A 27,300-nucleotide genomic window follows, 5' to 3' on the forward strand; every position below is an offset into this window, starting at 1 on the left:
AAAAAAGGAAGTTCGTTTGTTTTTTTTTTTTTCAGACGGACATGTTTTTGATACTGATCACTGATAAATACAAAGGAAAGTAAATTCATTGGACAAAAATTGTTTCCAACAATGTTTCTAATTCTCTTTTATATTATATCAGATTGTGATGATGAACTCATTCTGAGAGTTTTGCTGAGTAATATTATTAGATATACAAATTATGTAATAACAAAATGTTAAAAAGGTCAAACAAGTTTATTATAACAATTTTCCATGTATTTATAAATGATAATGTCCTCCACCCCCTCAAGGTCACCAAGCAATGAGATTGTGAAATGTCAGAACCGTAACTCGATCTCCAGACCCTATTACAATGAATTAAAAGTTTAGTATGTTGTTCACGTAGTCATATCTACGCTATATAAGTTTTAAACCTTTCAATGGGTTATTCCAGCTTTTAAAAAACGCTATTGCCCCTGACATTAATTTGAGATTCAAGGTCAAGTGAACAATATCATTAGGTCATCAAGAAGGTTAGAGTTGTGGAAGGGTGCTTAAATAAAACATCTTGTTGTGTTTATTTTTCTCTTATGAACCCCTGATCATGTAAAGTATATAGTATGTGCACAGGAAGTGTGGGTATCATTCATGTAGCTTCTAGTGCCCTAAAATGACTACCCCTTTAAGCATGGTATGTCTATAGGAAAATTCAAATTCTTTTTCTTTCATAATGACGTCATAAAATGGTCATGTTTTGATTTTTTTCAACGTTTAGTCTCTTTACACATTTATAGGGCTCTGAGAGACAATTATAGGACTGAACAAGCAAACAGAAGTGTCTCTAAAAAACGTAATGAAGGAGGTAGATGTATTTAGCTGCACATACAACAAATAAATGTTACGTCATTCATATACAATTTAAAACCAATATAAAAATCGTGTTGCATCTTTCATCTAAATGAATGAATTGATATCAAGTTCAATTATTCTTTCAAAACCATTTGAAACGTGCTTGAGGACAATGACAGATATTTCAGAGTACACAAACTATCCAGAGGTACAAGTACATATGATACCAAATCAGAGGATGAAAGAGAAACATAAGAATAAGGGCATGAAGGACAGACTAAGTAACATCCTTAAAATTTTGAACAACTTCAGTAACATCTGATTTTGCCATAAAATGAAATTGTAAATAGATTTTGTCTAAAAGGATGGTTTTCGTTATGTGTGACAATGCCACAGGCACTTGTTTCGGTAATATTTTTTTAACCCATGGTATGATAATAACACAAGGTATCCAGCTCCGAATTACATGGAGTACCCCCCTCCCCAGAATCGCACTCTTTTACACTTTCAGAGGAAATGCACTGGCAAACTGTTTATCATTGTCTTCTACGATAAATTACCTAAACAACCATACATGGCATGCTTGTCTTTATTTTCTTTTTACTCCGTAAACAACGTCGAAACTCTGCTCGCCGAGTGGAAAAGTCGAATTACACCATGAAATGGTACATGTATGTGCTAATCCCGGACAGAGAGCAAAATTAAAAGATGAGTGGGTTCAATTCCATTGAATTCCAAAATTCAATTCCGATGTCTATATATTATTGCAGTGAATAAATAAAATTTGTTTACGTCTCATTTTCCATAAAAACACTACGATTTTTTTCCTATGTATTCTTAGAAACAGATTTTAGCCAATCAAAATCACTGCCCGGGATTAGCACGTGCCATTTCATGGTGTAATTCGACTTTTCCACTCGGCGAGCAGAGTTTTGTGGACAATGAACTATACATTCCAGAATATTATGAAATTCGTCAGCTAGATGCATCGTTTCTCAAAAGATTTCATTTATGGTATACTTGCTCATCTTCCCAGCTCAAGTGATTGACGGTGATCTGTAAGAAATTTTAAAAATATTTTGCCAATCTAAAACATTGTATTTTTAAATGATGGAGAAATATAATTGAATTCTGATCACTCTCAATAAAGATAATTTTAAACTGGTAAAGAATGACTGTATACAATGAAAACCATTTTTGTGAGTACAGTGAATCACAGATAACGCGATTCAAACACGTTTGTAGAACAAACCCGTCATGTACCTTTTCAACTGCCATAGCCGAAAGGAAAAGGTATAAAAAGTTTTAAAACTCTTGTCTATAATCCCTTTGCACAATTTATTGACAATAAATATTTTCAAGCCAAAATAAAAGTTCCTAGTACTTTGGAATCATCATTAATTCGGGGAGGGGGTGTGTGTTCAATGTTCGTACACAAGCAATCATTTACTGGTTTGGGAGAACGTAAATTTGATGGATAATTCGTGTTTCTTCAATGATCAATATGTCGACAAAATATTCCTTCGTGGGGATGTAGGTAAGAGTGACCCACGAAATTCACAAACTTTGATGATTCCACAGTGTGTTCTTATATTAATTTTATCTTATTACAGTATATACTATGTACATGCACATATGTTGTATACTGTATCATCTATTTGTAGTCTTCCGACCCTGATTCTGTCTTGAGCAGTTAACCTGGAATATTTAAAATAAAAAGTGAAGACCTCGTTTTGAAATTAAAGGTAGATCCAATTTTCAGAAATTCACAGTAGTTTAACAGTGTACTGAGATGTTCAAAATAAACCATTGTTCTGCCTTCGAAAATCATAAATATCACATTTGCACATGTAGACATTTACATTACCTCATTCTCCGTGCTAACGGGTGAGAAAGATGAAAAGTTACCGTCTAATGTTTAAACGGAGTAAGGAACAATTTCTGCCAGAAGTTATATCCAATTGCCCCTTGTGTTCGCCGTATTAGAATTCATTCTGCCTGTGTTTGAAGTGGAAGAATCTATTAGTTCTCACTCTCAAGACGAAATGAAAATTCCTCATAGCTTCTGGTCATTTTCTGTCTCCTTATCTGCGAAAAAAGCCAAAGCACTATTTAAAAAGGATGTTTACATCGTTGCAATTTGATCCCGAGCGGACCATTGAGAAATGCTAACGACATAATAACGTTATTCGCTTCAGCGGTTTGTCGTAGAAACCAATTATTGTCGGTATATCAGTGTTTGTCTAGAGGAAAATACCACATAAAATTTGATTTTAAAGACATTGCTGATAGCGCATATGGAATTGGATTGCGAAATGATTTCCAATCAGGATCCTTGATATGGGACTACTTTCCTAGATGATCCGTTTTAGGGTGCTTTTAACTTCCTCATCACACCAATCTTCCGCTTCAGCACCCGAGGACTTGGAATTTAATGGAAGAATCTTGATTAAAGTGTGATGATATCCGAGTGGAGGATGTTACTAAAAACACACATTATGGTAAAGTCATGAATAGGCCTGCGGTAATTTTTGACTACTAACAAGAATCTACATGTACGAATCGAAGAAAACCGGTTACACACTGCATATCATATAACCTTCCGGTAAAATCTTTAGAAAAAATCACCAAGTATACATATGATTTTATTAAAATCGATTACCATATCAAGTGCTCTTGAGAGGTGGATACATATGAGCTATTGCTGCTTTTTAATTCAAAACATGCCATCGGGCCTGTGATTATGATTTAACACTTTAATAAAGAAGACTTATCTATTTAATTTGTAAACTTATACTCCTTTATAATATTTAAATGATAACTCTTGGACTTTTACTCCGAAGATGAAACTAATCAAGCAGCGTTGTTAATAATTAGATTCTGGAATGTATAAAATCCGTCGAAAAAAGGTATATGTGTTTAAAAAAGATCCTTATTGCAAAGATTACAGATCATTCCTCAGTTTTTCTTTCTAGCAACAATTACATACTACTAGTATGCTCTATAAAACTGGTAACCTTTATCATGCACCCTACATCTCTACAATTTCTGAATGTTAACACATGTTTAGTGTACATTGTATATGAAAATACAACATTGTAGTCATTGTCCCGATGAAACGAGGGCTTATATTTACCTTCATCTACTCAATTGACAAGCCCTTCAGAAATAAAAGTGTTACACATTTCAAAAAGCCAAAAGTCTCGGACGAGGCTGTAGCTCTTCTGGTGTGTACTTAATAATAAAGAAAGAAGAATCTTTATAAAGTTTACTTGTGTATAAAGTATAATCAAACCAAAACTGTAGTATGCTTAGCGTTTAAAAAAAAATCCTAAAACACCGTGCCACCACGTACATGTAAATTTCCTGCATTTTGCTAATTTTTTTCTCTATCGTTAGTTCTTTTCATTATCCGTTCTACATAATAATGAACAGGAATCCAGACATAACACATCCCTGCCTCACTCCTGTCTATATTTTAAACCAGTCTGTTCTTCCATTCTCTATACAACAGCTAGTGCTTCCATTATATATTTTCCTGGTGATGTTTATTTATACTTCAGGAATCTCATACTGCCTTAGTATGTCCCACAGCTTGTACCTTATTATGCTGCCATAGGCTTTCTCGAAGTCTATAAAGCTTTGGATAATAGTGATATTTATTAGGATATATATTTGTTCTGACCTTTATCTTCCTTTTCGATATGAAACATCTACATGTAGATTCCCTTCTATGGTATTTTCACAATGAGTGATCTTTTCCAATTTGGTGGTATTCCTGCTCGCTTATGATTCTGTTGAACAGTTCTGCAAACTCTGATGTTGCACTCCCTTTAAATAGTTCTGCATTGATGATATCTATGTCAGGGCTTTTGAATTATTTTCAGGATTGCTTTCTTAATTCCCCCTTCTCTTGTAGGCGATGTATCGATTTTGTACAGTCCCTGAAACGTTCTACTTTCCCACTTGAACGGTGAGCGAACGCTGAACGAACGGTGAACGAACGCAGAGCGAACGGTGAGTGAGCGATGTGTGAACGCTGAACGCAACTTGGTGAACGATGTGTGAACGGTGAACGCAGAACGCGAACGGAGCGCAAACGCGAACGCAAAGTGAACGGTGAACGAACGGTGAACGCAAGATGAACGATATATTCGGAATGCCTCTGATCTTTTCCTTGCATTGAAACTATTTTATTGTTTTATAATGTCAGGTGCAAAAAACAAAATAAATAAATAAATCAATAATAAATAAGTAAACCAATAAATGAATGAATAAATAAGTCAATAAAATAAATTCTCCAAAATTGTCCTGAGAAAGACGATGCATGCACATTAAGTTTTTAATCACACGATTTTTATCGCATTAAAACATTGCAATTGTTGCCGAACGCTGGAGTATAAGAGATGTTTTTTTTAGTCGGAAAATAAAAATGTTTATTCTTATTTGATAACAAATCAGAGGAAACTTCTGACTTATAGAATGAATTTAAGTGGTTGTAACATCCATTCATATATCTCCGTGTTAAGGCGATTTCGTGTAAAGTAATGAAAAAAAAATAATTACAAAGGTCAGTGGACGTTTTGCATTTATACGCTTGTATTTTAAATTTTTAATACAATAATATGTGTCATTTCTATTTTACATGATGATTTATCAGGCCCGTAGGAAGCAAATTCGGTTGGGGGGGGGGGGGGCACAGCCATACATTTTCAGTTGATAGTTGAGGGGGCACTACAAGTGTACCAAAAATTTCCTGATGACAAGCAAAAAAAAAAAAAAAAAAAAAAAAAGGTCATCAGACTTTTTATTGCGGGGGCACAATCATATAGTATCTTTGTTTACTATAGTAATCTATATATCGGCAAAATTATTGGGGAGGGAGGGGGCACGCCCCCCCCCCGGTTCCTACGGCCATGTTTACTGAGCAGACTTCTACATTTATCTGTAGATGGCCGTGATTATACTCGGACAAGATAATATAAAGATACATATTCATATTATTTGTTATAAATTCAATTTTCAGAACTTGATATTCAAGTAATATGCTGTTTTAGTTTTTATTAAACAGACAAATGAGAGAGAGAGAGATTCCGTTTTAGCCCCCCCCCCCTTCCCATTTCAGGCTTCACTACATGTTTGTACCTATATCAAACAAAAACTCTGAAATTTTGTTCTAAGTATATCAGACAGTGAAAGTAACTTTTTTTAAATCGACAAATCAAATCCATTTGTTTGACAGTCATACTCGTTTTTTATTTTCCTGCTTCAAGTTCACACGAAGTCCACGTGCTTGCCCTGTCAATCAAAATCATTCGACACTGTGCAGGTGTGAAAGTTTCGTCACATCGAAGACGAAGTGCGAGTATTTCCAACAAGTTATAACTCTTACATTTATTTTTATCATTTCTAGGTTTGATTCCAACATTTGAATAATAATTGAATAAAATACATAGGGCATTAACACTTGAATTTGAAACGTACTCTCTGCCTATTCCAAATACCACCGCCAACACGTGTACATTTTGAACTACTATTGTTTTGTGACTTTTTGTAGATGCCTGTTTGTTTTGAGACTGAAATTTTTGTTCTAAAAAAGACCCTAACTTTTTTTTTAAATGTTAATTAAAATATTCTGGAAATACAATACTGACTAAGTAACCGATTTAGGGGGAAAAGGGGGGGGTATTAATCATATCGAATGGCAAACATATAAAGTTACGGTGAAGAAAGATTTTTTTTCTATATAACTATAGACTTTACATATTATAATAGAGAAAATTCTGTATTTCCGTTAACCACACCATCAATTTAATTCGCTCCAAAGATAATAAATTAATACGATATCCGCAGTACTATGTATAACTCTCAGAACTAGTTCTATCATATTTTCTGTAGTAATTGAAAAAAAAACGTGTTATAAATAAATATTTTCGTAATTTTGCTGCGTAATTATTTGACTTGGATAATTATATCTCCATTATCGGTTTGTCGTCTTTAACAAAACAACAAAATGCTGCAGTGCTTGAAGTATTTGCACATTGCCCTTAGTTAAATTTAATATTTCAGCATCGTTCTACATAAGTACAGAATGTGCTTATAACAACATTTATTTTCCAGAGTAATTTAATAAATAACCTAACAGCTAAGTTAGAATAATAAAAATATATATCGTAGATATTTCCCCCCATGAAATAATTATTCTTCAAACACGATATGTAAGTTATTAAATTAAAAAACCTGTAACTCCTAACCTACAAAAACATAAGTCCTTTCACTTCGGAGTTCCGAATGACAATGAAAACTGAACGATAGGTGAACGCTGAACGCAAGGTGAACGCAAAGTGAACGGAACGAAGAGCGAACGCTGAACGCTTTGTGAACGGTGAACGCGAGCGCACGGTGAACGGTGAACGCAAAACTGTGAACGGAGAGCGAACGGTGAACGCACGGTGAACGAACGGTGAACGCACGCTGAACGAACGGTGAACGAACGGTGAGCGAACGGAAAAATGGGAAAGTAGAACGTTTCAGGGACTGTATATGTCTTCACTTGGTGAGACATTCTTCGGGAAGTTCTGTAATTTCTGTTTGGATTCCTACAAAGTGCTCTCGTCATCTCTCAAATATCTTTCTATCCTCAATGAGCAGCTCGCCACTTTTGGATCGTATCCACTTGTTCCGCTTCTTTTCTTTCTACAAAGTTGTTTAGTCAGTTGGTTCACTTCGCTCAAATAGTTTTGTGTTTGCCGCGTTTTCTGCCTTGCATGCCATACCTTCTAGGTTTCTCCTTTTATCCATGGGTGGATACTGCCCATAAGATAAAACTATGCTTTATCCACGAGTATGCTTTATCAATAGTACTTCCATTTTGACACAATCCCTCCGTTCAAGATGTAAATTTATCGAAACTTCTATTTTTGCGTTATAAAATTATTATAAAGACTTCTGGCAGAAACGTCCGTTAAAAACAAGAAAAGGTCCATTATACCTTGTTGAATTGTCAAATTTAGCTTTGTCCCCTCCACCCAAATCCTTTTCATAGGTATAGCGTTGCCAAGCAGTGAAGTTGTTGGTGCCAGACTTATTTGACTATGCAGGAAAGTTTGGTCTCTTTCAACAATGCTTTCACACATTACACTAAGAGCATCAAACTTACCAAAGATCTGTACATGTAAGCAGCATTGTGGCCGTAAACATATAGGATTTCATAATTCTTCGGTTCTTATTCCTACAAGTTCCAGTCAAAAGTTTGTATGAAATAAAACAGGTTGTCACATATGTTTTAAAAGACGCATTAGACCAGATATCATTCCACGTTTTCATATTTTGTATCAACAAATAACTTTCCTTTTGCATGTCAACATCAACAGGACGACGTCATCTATTAACGTGTTGATCATCGATTTGGACAGAAATAAATCAACAACATCGTTTTCTAGGGGTAATCTCAAAGTGTTAAAAGCTCAAATATCATGATGAAATATATGAAGATAACGAACAGTATTCGAGCTCAGAAGTGTGTAAATAATGGCCTAACAATTAGTATGAAAAACGTCAGTCAGCATTTGACTCGGTGATAAATTGTATTTCCTGACAAGGTCATTGTATCGACCATAGAACTTACGAAATGAAGACTTTAAACGAGACAGCTGATATTCTTGTTTCATCAACTTGTTTGTCAATAATTTACCTCGTTTTAGAAATTGTACATACGTAGAGCATGCTCTTGCGTATCGAATTAACTGAGAGATATATACCCCGTATGCAGGTGATGAAGGTATATTGCTGCATAAGTAAGGGAAGTTGACGATTGAAAAGTTAAAGTCATCACGTTTATCTTAAAGCTTGGTTGTTAGGTTACCATTAACGTCTTTTTCAAGTAAAATACATGTATCCCAGTATGAAACAGATGTGTCAGACTCTGTGGTATCTTTTATATCAAGCTCAACGGGATACTAGTATATCGTATCGACATATATAAATAAAACATCTATAATTGTGTGATTTTGTATTTGCTTTATCAATCTCGTTGAAATGGTGTATAGTCGTTCGGCAAGCCTCGCGAATATACACCATTTCAACTCGTTGGATAAAGCAAAAATAAAATCACATAATATAGATATCCCCTATTTATCAGCTATTTCTCTTCTTTTGACTCCTCCCTTTATCCTTTGCCTTATATTATTCTCTCTTATTCTCCCTTATTCTCTCCGAGTCTGTTGTTCCTTTTTCTTCTTTCAATATCCTTTCATCTGTTTCTCTGTAGGTTTCTGTGGTGAGCCAGTCTCTGTGTTTCCTCTTTCTCACTCCTAAGATTTTTTTTTCTGCTGTTTGTCATATATTTCTTTCACATTGGTCCACTTTTCCTCAGATGTGTATTTCTCTTCTGACAATTGCTGGAACCTTTTTCTTATTTCAAGTAAGAATCCTCTGCATACTCTTGGATCTTTTGTATTCATATGAAGCAGAATCTTCAAAAACTTCTACATAAGAAGAAGAAAATGCTTGCTGTGGCCTTCAACTCGACATTTAGATATATCGACGACGTATTATCAATTAACTATAGATACTTCCATTCATATGTCGATTCGATATCTCCCAGTGAACCTGAAATAAAAGTCGCCACAAAGTCTGACACATCTGTTTCATATTTGGATATTTTAATGAAAAAAGACGTTAATGGTAACCTAACAACAAAACTTTATGATAAACGTGATGACTTCAACTTTTCTATCGTCAACTTCCCTTGAAAAAAGACGTTAATGGTAACCTAACAACAAAACTTTATGATAAACGTGATGACTTCAACTTTTCTATCGTCAACTTCCCTTACTTATGTAGCAAAATACCCTTAACACCTGCATATGGGGTTTATGTCTCCCAGTTGATTCGATACGCAAGAGTATGCTTTACGTACGATCAATTTTTAAAACGATGCAAGCCAGGTTGATGAACCAAAGATATCAACAGTCTCCTTTGAAGTCGTCATTTCGCATGTTCTATGGTCTATACAATGACCTTATCAGCAAATACAATATATCATTAGGTCAAACACTGACGTTTTTCATACTAATTGTTTGGACATTATTTACACATTGGGATTTCTACGGATTTGTCCGTTTACCCAATCATGACAAGGAGCACACGGCGGGTGTGACCGGTCGACAGGGGATGCTTACTCCTCTATGGCACCTTGTCTGATGTTTTTGGAGGTCCGTGTTTGCTCGGCTCCCGATTTGTATTGTTTAAATGGACTATGAGCTTGAACACTGTTCGTTATCTCCACATTTCATCTTTCAATCTGCTGACCTAATACATTTTCCTGTTATTTTTTTTCTTGGTTTTGTATTTCTGCCGAGTTAGTACATGTATAAGATGGTGATCTGAACTGGTATCTGCACCACGCATGATCCTGACATCGCATACTGACCATCTCCTATTCCTGACGTTCACCATTACATTGTCATTTTGGTTGTTATCTCTTCCATGAGACTCTCAAGTAAGCTCGAGAGAGTTCCACAAATGACCAAGTTGTTTAAGGCACACATTTCTGCTACCCTATAACCCCTTTTTCTTTCATAGTGCCCATTCTCACTCCCCCCTGACTCTTTCCCGGCTTTCATTTCATATTCCCACTATTGCATTTGCATCGCCCATCACTATTAATGTCATGTTTCGATACTTTGACAATCTCTCTCTGTAAATGTTCATAAAATCTGTCCTTCTTCGTTAGTGTCATTTGTTGGACTGTATATTTGCATTATAGTCATTTTTGCAAAAAGAGAGAAATAGCGTGTATTGGCTATTTACCATTGACAGGATTCCACTTAATCAGGCTTAGACGACTTGTCCTGCTGAGTATAAGTCCTGCTCCTTTATGATGTTCTTCAACTCTCCCGTTCTCAATGAAGATTATCTTCATTAAGCCTGTAGCCTTTCCCGTAGTGGTGTTGATTGTTGTAACGATTTCCGTAATCATCGTTTTTAAGGACAGGGTTGATTGGCCTCAAGTCCAACCCCAACCCCCCAAGCTCATGTCTGGAGGGCCAACATAGCATTCAATAACGGTCCCTTCCAACCAGGTTTGTGATAAGAGTTTCCTCTCCTAGATGAGTTGTCGGCCAAGACTGTCGAGCCTTGTCTCCCCGTGCGCCCTTGCGAAGTCAGCCTGAGGCCGTACGGTGCCCATGCAGTTGAGAGGGTACGTACTTTTAAAGGAAGACTTACATTTAGCTTCCCTTTTTGCATTTCTGCTAACCAGAGGATGAGCCGAAAGCGAGAGGTGACAAGCATACAGACACTAACACCAACACACGAGATGCAGACACATATTCATTTTCCTAGATGTCATTTAAATGAATTTTTTAGAACCTTTGTTTAGCTTTTAGAACCTTCGTTTTTAGTTAGAACCTTCGTTTTAGCTGAAAAACAAACAGGTTAGCGGACAGAAAACTTTTCCTCCGGCTTTACTTGCAGACTGATGAAAAATTTGGATGTACATTTACTGTACATGTACTTGCTACACATGCACTTTTTTTTAACCAAAACGATAGCAGATTGGCGGAGGACAAGAAAGATAACTCTAATTTTCTTGCAATAATTTTTAACAAAAACTTGGACTTGATTTAAAGTGTTTAACTTATAAAAATAAACACATTTGATGGTTTTCCTGGTTTGGTCTTGTGTTTGGTATTGTGAGGATAAAGTAGACACTGTCACATAACTTTGTTTTGTGGCTTCCTTGTATGCTTGTTCAATCTCAAATATTTATTTTTGTAGCAAAAGGTGTTGACAGAGTTTCAGATTTAATATCCAAGGAGAATTAGGATATGGCAGTATTTACTTTTAAACACTTTATGACAAGATATGTATTGGTTGTTGAAGAATGTATTTAGCACTAACTCGATCGTAAGATTGAAATTTAAATATTTAAAGTCGCTTGGTGCGATTTAGACGCATATTTTTTTCTTACACATAGAAGAACATGTATACGAAGAATATGTATAAAAATAAACATGCATCTGTTTCTTTTCGGTTTACGAAAAGCATTTGCAGATAATTTCACTTTGCAGCATAAAGATATTCAAAGTAATACTTAACAGTTAATATAAATGTCAACAAAACAAACTTAATGAAGATAGATACAAAGATAGACACAGGCCTCTAGCAACGGTTTTCAAAAGTGTTGGGGCTGGGGGCAAAAAAACCCACCTTAATTTACTGTCCAAATCCTGGAATTTGTTTGTGCTCGACCTTACAGCAACAAAAAGAGGGGGGGGGCAACTAGCATCTAAAGGAAAATTTACTATTGCAAAATTCTATATTCAGAAAAAGGGGGGGCTGCCCCCGCGTTCAACGGGCCTGAGACAAAGAAGTCACAGCAAACGACAACAGAATAGAAGAAGTAGACAATTTCTGTATCTTGGCAGCAAAATCACAAACATACAATGGAAATTCCACCATGGATGTAAATAATAGCAAACCTGCGGAACATCTGGAAATCGTCAAGAATTAGAATCAATGCCAAAATTTAAAAAAAATCAAGACAAATGTAATTGGAGTCCTTTTTTTTAAATTGTTTTGAGTAATGGACTGTAACAAACAAAATCACACAAAAACAAGACACCTTCCCAACAAGATGCCTCCGTAGAAAACTCAAGATATTCTGACAAAACAAAATCAGAAATGAGGAGCTGTACGAAAGAGCATCAACAGTTGTCATATCTGACCAGATTATTAAAAAAAAAAACTATTGAAATAAATTGGCCATGTTATAAGATTGTAAGATCAGAAATACCTAGGTTAGCTTTATGATAACTCCTCCAGGAAAAAGAATCAGAGGGCTACCAGAGGGGCGAACAGTAGAAAAGAAAATGAAAGATCAGAGATAGATTTGGCCGGGCATGGTACAACATATGTCCTCTGACAGAGATGGTGGTCAGCGGTGAAGGCCCTATGTGAAAAGTATACTATTATTATAACGGCAGATCTGTAGTCCAGTGGTATAAGAAAATTTTTAAATTCTGTCTTTTTCAATGTTCCAATGTTTGAGAATGGTAGTAACACAACGGCATTCTAACACGCAAAATGACAAAATTACAGAATCCAACACGCTTAATGAAGCCTTTAGCTGTAATGTCGGAGTAAGGCAGGGAGAAAATCTTTCACCTCTTTTATTTTCAATGTATATAAATGATCTTGAAGAATTTTAATTGAATAAGAATGTTGTAGGCTCGCAAAGTATTACAATTACCATTGAGAATAAAACTGTTGGTACTTTTTTTATGCGGATGACACTGTAATTATGGCTGAATCAGCCGATGAACTACAACATGCATTTAACGAATTTCATACATATTGTTTACAATGGAAACCGAAAGTGAATGTGGAAAAAACAAAGATTCTTGTATTTTCGAAAGGTCCAATGTTCAAAATAAAATTTTATTATGACAATTTAATCATAGAAAATGGAAATTTAACAAACCCATGGTTAAACTGCATACAGAAAATCTGTAACATGTGTGGTTTATTAAATGTATGCATATGGTAGCAACAGGGTGTCAGTATAAATTATAAATGGATAAGTGCATGCTATTGTTAAACAAATATTACAAAATCAATTTATTCAACATTGGTTAGTGACGTAAAAAATTCCTCGAAAGGACAGAATTACAGAATCTTCAAACAAAACTTTGGTTTTGAAAATTATATTTGTTAATTATCTCCTAAATTCAGAAAAAAAACTTTCAAAATTTCGTACAACAAATCAATACAAATATACCACTTTTTGAAATATTTTATACACTTTGTAATAATGGTCAAATTGCTGATAAATTTCATCATATTCTAGAATGTAAAGCTTTGGTTTGAACATATTTTATTGTAATTTATAAATACAATGGGATTGGGCACAAGTTCTGAAAACTTATTACGCCCTCTCCCTACATGTAAATTACACATTTAAATCGTCACAGTTAAACATGAAGTTTTAAAATATACAATATTTGCAAAAGTTTACAAATCGATGCATTTTGCTAATATATAGATACACTTAATTTTGTACAAATGCATATACTGATACATGAATTAATGCTAACAAGGAAATCTACCAGAATGTTTAATAAATGTTTGAACAAAAGAAAAGAGACGTTCATTTTCTGCAGCATTCAATGAATCTAACCCCCCCCCCCCCAAATAAGACATGTGTATCTAGAATATGGATCTTGTCAAATTGTAAAAATTTATTTAAAAATTCTTTTCTGGCTTTCTCATACTTTGGACATACAAAAAATAATGATATGTATCCTCAACTTTACCACAAGAGCATAAAGGACTTGCTATTAAATTGCATCTATAAAGGTCGCTATTCAATACGCAATTATGCCGTAGTCTGGTTTGAAGAACATTTAGTCGTCTGTTACCGTAATCAAAGTACGATGGTGGAGCAGATTTTTTAGTACTAATTTTAGATTTGAATTTTGACATTGACTGTAAATTTCGAATTTTAAGTGGAATTGAGTTCCATTCATTAACTACTGTCGGAATAAATGTAGACTTATAAGTTTGTAATCGACATTTTGGAATATCATAATTTTGAGAATTTCTTTTAGAGTAGATAGATGTGTTACAGCACATATCTGGAAGTATGTCCATTAGGTATTCAGGCACTAAATTATTATGAAGCTTGAACATAGTTTTTATTCTAGCTTCTTGTCTTCTACAACTAAGAGGTTCCCATCCCGTTTCAAGCCATCCCGTGTAAAGCTTTACCTAACGAATGAAAAAAATATCTGGGTAATTATTATTCTCATAGACCGAATGTTATCAAATTTCAGTCGGAGCTCCTCGGGTGGCTCGTGCCTCGCACATTAACCTCGGACGTAAACGGTTTTCTACCATTTTGCTGATACAGTCATGTGTTCTTATCTGAAATTCCTCCAAATGTTATACCTCTCTCTCTCTCTAAATAAATAATTCGTTTAGGAAAACAGTCCGGAAAACCAAGTGGGACAGACTGACAGACAGAGGGACAGCTAGGCAGACAAACCGACAGACGGACGGACAGACGCAGAGGAAACCTATAGTCCCCTCCGGTTCCACCGGTAGGGTACTAATAAATTATTTTTATTGTGAAGAAAGACTGGGGGCGTACATGGCAAGGACAACCACCTGTTCTGAGACTTTATATTTCTCAATTATCAAAGTTCATGGAAAAGTTATATCTTTGATAAAAAAAAAATATTTCGGCAATGTCATTTTTAACACAGTTGATTCATTTATTTAATTGAATAACTTGTTGATTCTCAAGTTGCATATTTAGAGGATATATGTCTATCGGGGCAATAAAAAAATGCTTTTGAATATGAATGGGCCAAGTCTCCTTTCTACTTTATGATTAAACGACGGAAAAATGAATATAAAATATATCCCGAAAATCGGGGGCCGGTGCGGCTGACCCTTTTTCATAACAAAGGGCTCTGAACTCTTAAATAAACAATTAAAGGGCCATAACTTTAGCTTTTATTTAAATGAATTATAAATCATACTTTTGGTTCTATTGCCGATTTCTCAAGCAGTAGAATCTCCTATACATAGAATCTCAAATCGCCACATATATAATTGATAGATTAATGTTATGATTTATTAGATAATATTATATGAATTGAATATGAATTGTATATAAATTAATGTGTTAATTAGCTCAAATTCATAGGCGTCGGAACCGGGGGGCTGGGCGGAGGGGGGGGGGGGGCTTAACTCTCCCTTTTTTGCAAAGATAGACATAATATAGGCATTGAAAATTTGAGCTTAGTCCCCAAACATTTTTTATTGGTTTACCCCCCCCCTTTTCATTTAAGTTCAGACGCCTATGAAATTTGTATCTCTTTATAGAGGAAATAAAATATGAATGGTATGAACCCCAATGGAAATAAGCCAATAATTGGATTAACCAAGCTGGAAGGCAGTATTATTATCAGTTATAGTCTTAGCTTAATAAAGTTTTTCAAGCAATTATATATATATGTTACAAATACATTAAAAACATATCTATGAATACATGTACCAACTTTAATTATTTGGTCCATGATCTCTTTGACTCTCTTTGTTATTTATTTCTGTGATAGTCTCCACTATGGTTGTAAATGTGAGAGAAAATTTGTATCCTTTATTATGATTGTAAACTCGTTAATACCATTTATTAGACATGTTTTTTATCCGAATAAACATCATAATAATATGATAATAAAGTCGATAAACTTCAGGAAAATTCCTATATTTTTAATATATCAATTCCCAATTCATTATTTACTTTAGATGACATACTGAAAGGTTGAAACTTTTGGATTACTGCTTTTTGCCGTACTAGTTTTACCGTTGTCCCCTTTGTGGCGGGGAAAGTCACGTGACATTTGTATTGAAACGCATGTCGTGAGTCAAGCTGAGCCAAAACAATATTCCTCATGGGTGATCATGACTTACCGTTTAAGGCTGAGTATGCGAAGAGTGGGAGGTCATCATGTAAAGCATGTAAGGGTTCCATATCACAGGGATCATTGAGACTGGCTGTCATGGTTCAGGTAAACTTTCATTTTCATATTCATCAGCTTTAGTTTACGAATCCCACTTTAGGGTGTTTGTCAGAGTATGTCAACTAATGTAACAAGAAAATGCTTTTTTATGCCATATGCTTAATGTTTAATTTCGTAACACATACAAGGTACACTGATTTAACCCTTTTGACAATATATTAGAGTTTGCATTACTTCATGCTGTTGACAAACCGATTTCACAACAGACTGGCGATCAAGAATTGGCTGCCCATGCAATGCCTATGCCTTTTGATAAAGTGAGACAAACTGTGTTTAAAAAAAATCATTGTCACAATCTCACATAATATGTAAAATTCTTTTTATTAAAATAAATACTTGAAAGGTTGAAGAAACTAAACTATTTTTTTTCCAGCTGAGTCGGGGGCATTGAATGGCATTTTCCCCATTTAGTGCACTGATCAGAGCTCTCAATTGTCCTGGTGCCACTGAATGGCCTTTTCCCCAATTCAAATATAGGCAAGCTATAAATCTAGTAACTACCGACTCCCGACCTTCTTGGATTAATATTTTTTACATTCTCCGCATAGTTAAAACGATTCAGTTCACACTTTCCAGGCACATTAACTACATTGAACTTGATTCACATAACATAAAAATATCAATAATATTATTATGAATGATGGTTTGTGTAGACTAATTTGTCAAATTGAGCAGTTCAGTAAATCAGAATTCTTTTTTAGATGTCTGCATTTATACCATGTATACCTTAGTATTATTTTACCTCTTTTGGACTGATGACATCATATTTTTGTGTGTGGGATTAACTTTAATGTAACAAATGTAACAGGTTTTTGGTTATTGAAGAATAACAGCCTGTTGAGGGTTCTTTTGAAAGACTGTATTGCCAGATAAATGAGACAATCAAATGAGGAAATCAAATGATGAAACCCTGCAATATTAACAATATAACAAGTGTAAATATTTAAGCATGAAAATACAATGATTGTAAAGGGAGATAATTCATTATACATAGAATATACATATGTATTTCTCCGCAATTAAAGAATAATCAATTCCCATCATAAAACTTTACATTAATTATCATCATAATGTATTTGAACATTATATATTATTGAATAATCATAAAATCAGTATATGCATACCATTCTATGGGAACAGGTGTGTAACTGCAAGCAATAATGCTGCATATAGACAATACCATACAGTCTCAGAGTGACCAGAAGGAGAGGAAAAGTCGGTCTCTATCAAAAGGTCATTGTCAGTATGTCAGACAACTAAATATACACATCTTTACTGACCAACCTCTGGACAAACAATGTCCAGAAAACCAAAAACCTTCTGGAGGGAAAAACACGAACCATTCCCCAAGTAAAATACAAAGTAAAACACCAATGAAATTAAAAGAAACGTCCAACATTAGGCCTGGATATAATTAATGACCTAAAGCCATTTCTATCTATATACACCTATTAACAGACCATGGGTGAATGCACACAAAAGGCTTTAAACTCATGAATAAGTATATTATTCATGTGCATTTCAAATCAAAATAAATATAATAAATGACACTTATAATACATGTACTTAATATATACATGTATGCAGAGAAAAATAATAAAATATGTATCTGCCACACAAATATGAAAGAGAATGTGGAAGCAATTCATTTTGGTGAAATGATCAAGATTAATTTTTAAAAAAAATCACAATTTAGAAGAATTTGGAATCAGAAATCGAAAGTTCTAAACTCAGAGTATAGTAGCATTGTTGATATATTTATGTATGCATAAATGTATTTCAAGGTAGAAAATGTACCTGTCAAGTATGAAGTGATCCTGTGAAGTGGACAAGTGATATGAAGATCAATATCAACAGAAAACTAAGAGAGTCGGGAGTCTGCAGTACTAGATTTACTGCCTGCCTCAAATATGTCCCTTTTCCACAACTGAATGATGTTTTTGTCCCAATATTGTCATTGGTACTGATAAGGAAGATAAAACACAGAAACCCAAAATGGGATGGGTTTTTAGCTCACTTGAGCTGAAAGCTCATGTGATCTTTTCTGATCGCCCGTCATCTGTCCGTCTGTAAACTTTTCACATTTTCAACTTCTTCTCAAGAACCACTGGGCCAATTTTAACCAAACTTGGTACAAAGCATCCTTGGGTGAAGGGGAGTTTAAATTGTTAAAATGAAGGGCCAAGTCCCCTTCAAAGGGGAGATAATCAAGAAAATACGAAAATTGGGTGGGGTATTAAAAAATCTTCTCAAGTACCACTAAGCCAGAAAGGTTGAAACTTATGTGGAAACATCCTGGGGTAGCAGGGTTCGACATTCACGCTCGTCACCTCGTCATTCCCACCCCTGATTGATTTTGGACGACCTGATTTTCAGTCTGGCTCGCCAAAATGACGACCTGGGACGAGTTGGGAATATTCAATAATGATGTGTAATATTTCAAAATAAACTTTATAAGGCCTTGAAAACATTGTTTCCTGTAACCCGACCGACCCATGGCATTCAATTAGCAGCCGCGTAGATTTTTCTTTCTGCCAAATCTGTGTTTGATCAATCAGCTGATGTAATTTTTACCAAAAGTGTTAAATTAAGTTTTATTTGAGATATAAAATATGTCATCCTAGTCAACAATCACCATAAATATAAAGAGTAATGATCATTATTGTAACATCTAGTATTTCCCCCACAACTTTCTGATGTTCGTTTTCTGCTGCTAGACAGCCATGTTGGGTGTCCACTGTAAACGTCACACCTGGATAATTCAGTCCAGGGATGTTTGATCCCATTTATTTTGGCCTTTGTGGTAAGTGAAAATGAATGTTTTAAACTAGAAACTTTATTTTGTTTCAATATGTGAGGTGAGATTGTGTATTAGCAAAAAAATAAATAAATAAATAAAATAAAATAGATCAAATCCCATTCTACCAACCCTTGATTTATTTGGAATAAACATATTTTTTTTAAAGCCTAACTAGCATTCTGATTCGATCTGCTTATAATATTTTTTGCTTATTTTCTTTGTTTGATTAAATACTGGAAGACATCTTCTGATATTCCAAAAATGTCTGGTTTACATTTTATAATAGCACAACTTCTGTTACCTTAACAAATTTTAAAAATTGTACATTTTTGTTTCTTTTGATATTTTGTTCGGGCAACCTGAAATTCATTCGGGCAACCTGAAATCGGTACCAAGGTTGCCCAAATGGCGAGACCAAATTTTAACGAGTGTCGAACCCTGGGGTAGTGTAGATTCTAAATTGTTCAAAACATGACCCCCGGGGGTAGGGTGGGGCCACAATAGGGAATCCAAGTTTTACATTGAAATATGTAATAAAAATGTTTAAAAATCTTCTTCCCAAGAACCACTGGGCAAGGAAAGCTGAAACTTATGTGGAAGCATCCTAGGGTAGTGAAGATTCTAAATTGTTCAAATCATGTCCCCTAGGGGTAGGGCGGGACCACAATAGGGAATCCAAGTTTTACATTGAAATATGTAGTAAAAATCTTTAAAAATTTTCTTCTCAAGAACCACTGGGTCAGTAAAGCTGAAACTTATGTGGAAGCATCTTGGGGTAGTGTAGATTCTAAATTGTTCAAATCATGACCCCATGGGGTAGGGCGTGACCACAATAGGGAATCCAACTTTTACATAGAAATATGTAGTAAAATTCTTTAAAAATCTTCTTCTCAAGAACCACTGGGCCAGAAAGGCTGAAACTTATATGGAAGCATCCTGGGGTAGTGTAGATTCTAAATTGTGCAAATCATGCCCCCAGGGGGTAGGGCGGGGCCACAATAGGGAATCCAAGTTTTGAAATATGTAGTAAAAATCTTTAAAAATCTTCTTCTCAAGAACCACTGGGTCAGAAAAGCTGAAACTTATGTAGAAGCAATCTGGGGTAGTTCAGATTCTAAATTCTTGAAATCATGACCCCTGGGGGTAGGGCGGGGCCACAATAGGAAATCCAAGTTTTACATTGAATTATGCAGAAAAAAATCTTTAAAAATCTTCTCCTCAAGAACACTGGGCCAGAAAGGCTGAAACTTATGTGGAAGCATCCTGGGGTAGTGTAGATTCTAAGTGTTCAATTCATGACCCCTTGGGGTAGGGCGGGGCCACAATAAGTACTGCAAGGGGGGATATCAGGTGAAAAACAGCAAGGCCATAGTTACTCAGGTGAGCGTTGTGGCCCATGGGCCTCTTGTTATATACATGTATGTCGATTTTCCTGAAAAAATATTAATTTTCCCAATTTTGATGGCTCTAACCTCTGTATGAATAAGTGGTATGACAGCCTTGTACATATTATGTTTGAAATAAAAATATTTAGGAAAATTCTAAGTGCTCTTCTACAGAACTGCAAAGAGGAATTTCATGGTCAATATCAAAATGCAGTTGTCACCAAATAAGACAACTTGAGTAAGCATTGAGGCTCATGCCAGTCTTGGAACCTTGGTTATTTTTAAAATACAGCTAAACTTTGAAATCTCGAACACGGATATCTCGAATATCCTGGATATGTCCAAGTAAGGCCGCGGTCCCGACGAAATTTGCTTTATAAATGATTAAAATAAACCCCTCTATGTTGAACACGGTAATGTCAAATACCCCGGTTATCTCGAAGTAAAATTGTGTACCCATTTATTAAAATCACATGCGTCATCTCGAAGTTGGGATAATTTTCCGCTCTGATGATCAAGTCCGTTAGGTAAACTGAATGCTCTATTGATAACACCCACCTGTCTGTCACGCTCAGGTTACCTGTGTTCCTGTGATGAACAGATGATAGCTCTATAATTATACGAAGTGTGTGTATGGCTTACCTTGATTGTAATTATAAATGCAAGTAAAAGGCTGCGTGTATTAGTCTAATGCATACGCGTGGATGACATGTTAATTGTTTTGTGGCTTGGGTACGTTTATCTTGATAATTGCTATTTAATGCTATGTGAAATATGCGTGCATGCATAGTTTATGCATATGAAAGTGAAAATTACAAACATCAAAGTAAAACAAAATTCTGTAATTTAAAGCAATTAGAATTTATTTTCCCTATATGAGCTTTCAGAATTTACAATCATCCGTACACCATCATGTGAGCATGTGTCGCAGTGAAAACTTGTGCTGCAGTGCCCTGTAATTCAGTGTTGTTCTGTTGTTAGACAAAAGTGCGTGATTCTTCTTGTGCAGTTGATTTTATTATGGTAAAATAATTTTCTTTTAACTGATTTTTACATGTATGAACATGTTTTTCCAATAAAAGAAAATGTATATTTCATTTTTGTTATTCTAACAGCGACTGGTTTTAAATTTACAATGCATAGACGATATCTGGTTATGTATACATCGGAAACGATGCTAGCGGTTGACTTGCTGCATTTGTAGAAGGATTAAACTTCTGTGCATATTATACAAACTTTTTATTTTGTGAATTATAAAGAGGATGTAAAAATCTTTTTATTGCTAAATACATGTACATGTTTATTTAAAGACATCGTATACAGAATTTCAAACGAGAAGGAATTTGACATGTTTTTACTATTCAGAATATGTTCACTGCACTAAGTTTATTTGAAGTTGATCATTTGAATTATAACCCTCGATATGTCGAACCCCTGGATATCTCGAAGTTCATCAGTGGTCCCGTCAACTTCGAGATAACGAAGTTTAACTGTATTTGAAATTATTTAAGTGGCTGGGGAATCTTTTTAGCAGACATTTTTTGTTTGTTGGTAATTTTATGCATTATTTTTTTTTTCAGTCTCCTGTATTTGATGGAAGGGTAAGTTTGATTGATAAATTATATGACTTTGTGAAATAGACAATAATCGTAAATTACAAAGAAGTGTTGCATTATATAAGCAAAATTGTACAGAACACATCCTGTAACATTAAGTAAAGTATTTTTTTTATCATAGATCCCAAATTGGTTCCATCAGAAATGTTTTTGGAAAAGAGCAAAGGTTGTTACACATGGTGATATTCATGGATTTGATGCTCTTCGATGGGAAGACCAAGAGAAAATAAAGGAAAACATTGGAGGTAGTAAAATTAAGTAATAATTTTTTTCTGTAGGTTCAGTTAAAATGTTGACACCATTTTGTTGTGACATACATTTACTACTCAGATGAGCTTGCGTATCAAAAGATTTGATATCTGTCTATTTATTATGAAGACCTGCATACTCTCCCGATTTACCCATAATTTTTTTCATTTTTGCCCCCCCCCCCCCATTACGATCTTTGATTTGGAAGCTGAATCTCCTGATTTTCACCATTTTCAAATTTCCTGATGATCCATTTTAACAATATTTATCCCTTAGACTCGTAAAAATGAAGCAGTAACTCAAAATGTAACAATGCTTTAACAACTGCTTTAACAAACACTGTAACAGTGTAACAAGCAAAGGGGTAGAATTCGACAGAATATGGATTCAGGATGGAAGTTATGGTGATCTTGCCCTGTTCACATTATCGCTAGAAACAAATTTATAAAAGACAATTATTTTTTCGTGCTAGTAGATTTTTGGCAGGACTGACAACTTTCACTAGCAGTCAGCCCTGCATGTCTAACTAATTTAACTGTGAGTTTCAAACGCTGAAATATGTAGCCTTATCTGGAATACATGTTTATTAATTAGTAAAAATGTTATAATTCTGGAGTTTACTGTGAGTGAGTTTAAGAATCTTTTTTATGACAGGAGGAGGAAGCAGTAAGGGAGGGGACACGACTGATGCCGGCTCTGCGGGGGATTTTAGCACAGAATACGCCAAAAGTGGTAAAAGTAGATGTAAAGGTTGTGAGGACTTCATTGGAAAGGTAGTATTTTCTGATTGTAGTTTGGTATACATGTAATTTATATATAATTAGTGAGACAAACAGTAGAGCAGATTATCATGAATTATTTTCTAGGAATTGTCTTTGTTGAATGTCATTGTGGCATTTGATATTACAGGATGAAGTTAGAATTAGTAAGAAAGACTACGAAAGTCAAAGAGCCAAAATGTATGGCCCTGTGGATCAATGGTATCATGTAGATTGTTTTGTGGAGAATCGAAATGAATTGGAGTTTGGGAATAATTTGGGAGCAAACCAGTAAGTATATCTGGTCATGCTAAGTATTATAATAAAAATGGAAGTACATTGTACAATTTATCTTCAGCTTATTTAATGGTTGATGTCTGTGGAGCCATGGTCTCATGGTTAGATTATTTTTAGCTCACCTCAACGAAGTTGGGGGAGCTTATGTAATACCCTCGGCGTCGGTGTCCCAGGTTAAGGTTTTTGGAGCAGTTTTCTTTTCAAGTACTTCTATGGCCTATATTAGAGATGCATGGAGGATGCTTCTAGTGTGTTTCATTGTACCAGTCAAGGTTTCAGATGCTGCAATTTCAGCTAAAGAATGACCAGGTTAATGTTTTTGGAGCAGGTTAAAGAGCAGGTTAAAGTTTTTGGAGCAGATCTCATTTCCAAGTAACTATAAGCCCTCTATTGACCAAACTTGCATGGATGATACATCTAAGGATGCACACTACTGGACTTGCTTCGGATGCTGGATCTGACCTACATTTTCTGGATGAGTGACCAGGTTAAAGTTTTTGGAGCAGATGTCATTTCCAAGTAACTATAAACCCTATATTGACCAAACTTGCATGGATGATACATCTAAGGATTCACACTACTGGACTTGCTTCAGATGCTGGATCTGACCTACATTTTCAGGATGAGTAACAAGGTTAAAGTTTTTGGAGTAGATCTCATTTCCAAGTAACTATAAGCCCTATCTGAACCAAACTTGCATGGATGATGCATCTAAGGATGCACACTACTGGACTTGATTCGGATGCTGGATTTGACTTACATTTTCCGGATGAGTAACCAGGTTAAAGTTTTTGGAGCAGATCTCATTTCCAAGTAACTATAAGGCCTATCTGAACCAAACTTGCATGGATGATGCATCAAGGGACGAACAATCTCAAACTTGCTTTGGATGCTGGATTTGACTTGCATTTTCTGAATGAGTGACTAGTTTTAAGTTTTCAGATAAGTCTATTCCCAAGTAACTGCAAGCCCTATCAGACCAAAATTGCATAAATGTTGCATCTAGGGATGCACACTCCAAGGTTATTAGTTAAGTGTGGGACTTTGCCTTACTTAAAGACAACATTCGTTGAGGTGAGCTCTGTAATCTCTGATGATTACCTATGTTTTTTTTGTGAACAGAATTAAAGGTTTTGAAAGATTAAAAGAAGATGATAAAGCGATGCTAACAGAAAAACTAGGAAAAGGAAGTAAAGGGTAATTTAATACATTCGTATAAATGATATATAACTGTAATAAAAGCCTAGTTTGGATAAACACATTTAAAATAATAACATTAAATATATGGTAGCCTTCATCTTTACTTCTGATGACATTTTATTAATGTTCAAAAAATTAAATCAAGATAAAGTTGATTTAAATGCATTCATTCAGAATTTTAACTGAAATATGGTGTCAAATGTTTTTTAGTTGAAATTATGAAATGTTGTTCTAGAACAAAAAGAAAAGGTGATGCATCAAAAGATTCAGGTGGAAAAAAGGCCAAGAAAGAAGAAACAGAAGAGGAGAAACAACTGAAGGTAAATAGTGAACACTGGCAGAATTATACTGGAGGGGCAGTCAAAGGTTGAAGCAGTCATTTTACAGGCTCTTTTTCCATAGTCAAGCAAACATACACAAATAAGTCGAATATACATGTTCTTTGAAATTGTATCTTGTGCAATTTTATTCTTCTATGTTGGATTAGTAGTACAGTTATGTCTTATCTGTATGATGCAGGAACAAAGTAAGTTACTGTGGAAGATCCGGGATGAATTGGAAAAGTCTGTGTCAAAACAAGCATTGAAAATCCTTCTGGAAGTCAACAAACAGACAGTTCCTTCTGGGGATTCCAAGGCAAGATTTTAAACTACATTGTATATTGGTCATCACCAAATTTTAAGGATTTGCACATAAACCTTCAAAGCTGTAGCACAATCTTTGAAGGATAGTTTAATTCAAAATTAAATTTTTAAAGTAATTGAATGATGAAAGATAAAAATAATTTCCACAGAATGGGATGCAGGTAGTGTTTGTCAAGTTCTTGAAATTTTGGTAGGATTGTAATCTCTGAAATACATTTACTATAGTTAGTGTAATCGGTGTTTGGGGACAGACCTTCACCACAGTTAGAATATAGCTTATTGTATTTGCAATGCAACAAAAGAGAGCAGATGCGTGGAAAATAACCATCAAATTAATTGTAATATTTGTACTTGAAAGTGCTTTTTACTAAAGGAAAACATTTTTTCTTGACTTTTTTTCCCTTAATTTTTTTCAGCCTTATTGACATTTGAAACGCTCCTTTAAATTTCGATGATGAAAGTAATTTCTTTTTCAGTGGTACATACATGTACATTGATGGTGATTTTATCAGATATAGCATTTTTAAATATCACATTTTCATGGCACAAATCAAACATTGAAAGCCATACTGCTTATCATAAACGGCTTTACTCAACCAAAGATGTCAGTTGATGCATCCACAAAAGATAAAAATCAATTTCTTTTGAAAATGGTCACAATAAAGATGTGACTTAATTGAAAACAAAATTGCATCAAATATATCTACAATTAATTCTGTTACATAAATAGAGATACTATTTGTATGTTTATTTTAACATAAGAAGTGCACCTTAACTTCAAGTAAAGTTACGATCGGGCTTGGTATACAATATGCTAAGAAACCCAATTCGTGATAAAATTGATTTTTTAGGATAAAGATCGAACTTTAAAAGTCAAAAAATCTAACACTCTCTTTTTTCCCATTAAAATAGTTCTGTGAATTTTTTTATCGCTTTGTTGTTTATCTTCTTTTTACTTGGTTTCCCTGCCCAAAAAATGATGATTCATGTAATTCCACGTGTCACCATTTAGATATTAAGGTGCAATCAATGCAAATGTTTAAGCTAAAAATTAAAAAAAGTGATGCTTAGTTGACAAATAGAAAAGTATTAGATAAATCCTTCCTACTGTTCAACTGACTGAAAAGAGATGAATTAATTACTTAACAACATGAACAAGGCTTCCATGCATTGTTGTTTACTTTCAATGGAATCTGATGAACCCGGACCCTGGTCAATTTGGACCATGGAATAAAGCCCTATACCTATAATTGTAATACTTTGTTTACAATGTTTTACTTTAATATTTAATCAAAAGAATTTTTAAATTGTTTTTCTTGTTCAATGCCATTGAAGCCTTTTAGGCTTTTGATTTAAAATGAAAATCTTCATTTTCAGCTATTAGATGTTGTGTCTGATTGTATGGCATTTGGAGCTACAGAGAAATGTCCTGAGTGCAAAGAGGGTCAGCTTATTTATAGGTCAGTATCATACTTACTTTAGGTTTTAAATGCTCTAAACTTTTGATCTTTAGGGGTAATTTAATTAAAACTTCTCTTGTGTAAATTTATTGTTTGTTAACTTTTTTTTTTGCAGTGGACATGGTTATAAGTGTACAGGAAATGTCACAGAATGGACTAAATGTATGTACATCACAAAGATACCTAAAAGAAAGGCATTCAAAGTACCAAAGGAATACCATGATGTAGAATTCCTGTATGTATATATAACAGTCATTTCAGTGTAAAACTGAAATTAAAATGGTGATCACCATCCTATTTTATTACACATGTGATAATTAGGGCCCCGCAAGGATTTGCAGGTGCCCTATAGTAATCACTCTGTCTGTCTGTCTGTCCATCTGTCTGTCCGTCTGTCATTCTTCCGTCCACAAATTTTCTGTTTTTTTCTAATAACTTTTTTTTTGTAGTTGACCAATTAAGGTCAA

At 34.7% G+C, this 27,300-nt stretch overlaps 1 protein-coding gene across 1 annotated transcript in view; it reads left to right on the forward strand.

Annotated features, from left to right (window-relative positions):
• LOC133182209 (poly [ADP-ribose] polymerase 1-like) overlaps positions 1 to 27,300 on the forward strand; it is a 550,802-nt gene that overhangs the window by 301,552 nt on the left and 221,950 nt on the right. Inside the window, exons 2-11 of the mRNA XM_061316963.1 lie at positions 16,279 to 16,412; positions 22,190 to 22,210; positions 22,347 to 22,470; positions 23,129 to 23,247; positions 23,384 to 23,523; positions 24,652 to 24,726; positions 24,965 to 25,049; positions 25,249 to 25,365; positions 26,751 to 26,833; positions 26,949 to 27,068. Of these exons, the coding sequence (XP_061172947.1) occupies positions 16,296 to 16,412; positions 22,190 to 22,210; positions 22,347 to 22,470; positions 23,129 to 23,247; positions 23,384 to 23,523; positions 24,652 to 24,726; positions 24,965 to 25,049; positions 25,249 to 25,365; positions 26,751 to 26,833; positions 26,949 to 27,068 (1,001 nt within the window). The 5' untranslated portion in view covers positions 16,279 to 16,295. The remainder of the gene's footprint in view (positions 1 to 16,278; positions 16,413 to 22,189; positions 22,211 to 22,346; positions 22,471 to 23,128; positions 23,248 to 23,383; positions 23,524 to 24,651; positions 24,727 to 24,964; positions 25,050 to 25,248; positions 25,366 to 26,750; positions 26,834 to 26,948; positions 27,069 to 27,300) is intronic.

This window comes from Saccostrea echinata, unplaced genomic scaffold, assembly GCF_033153115.1.
Source record: "Saccostrea echinata isolate AGI-Se365-2 ecotype Australia unplaced genomic scaffold, CSIRO_AGI_Sech_v1 ptg000009l, whole genome shotgun sequence".
NCBI classification, from domain to species: domain Eukaryota; kingdom Metazoa; phylum Mollusca; class Bivalvia; order Ostreida; family Ostreidae; genus Saccostrea; species Saccostrea echinata.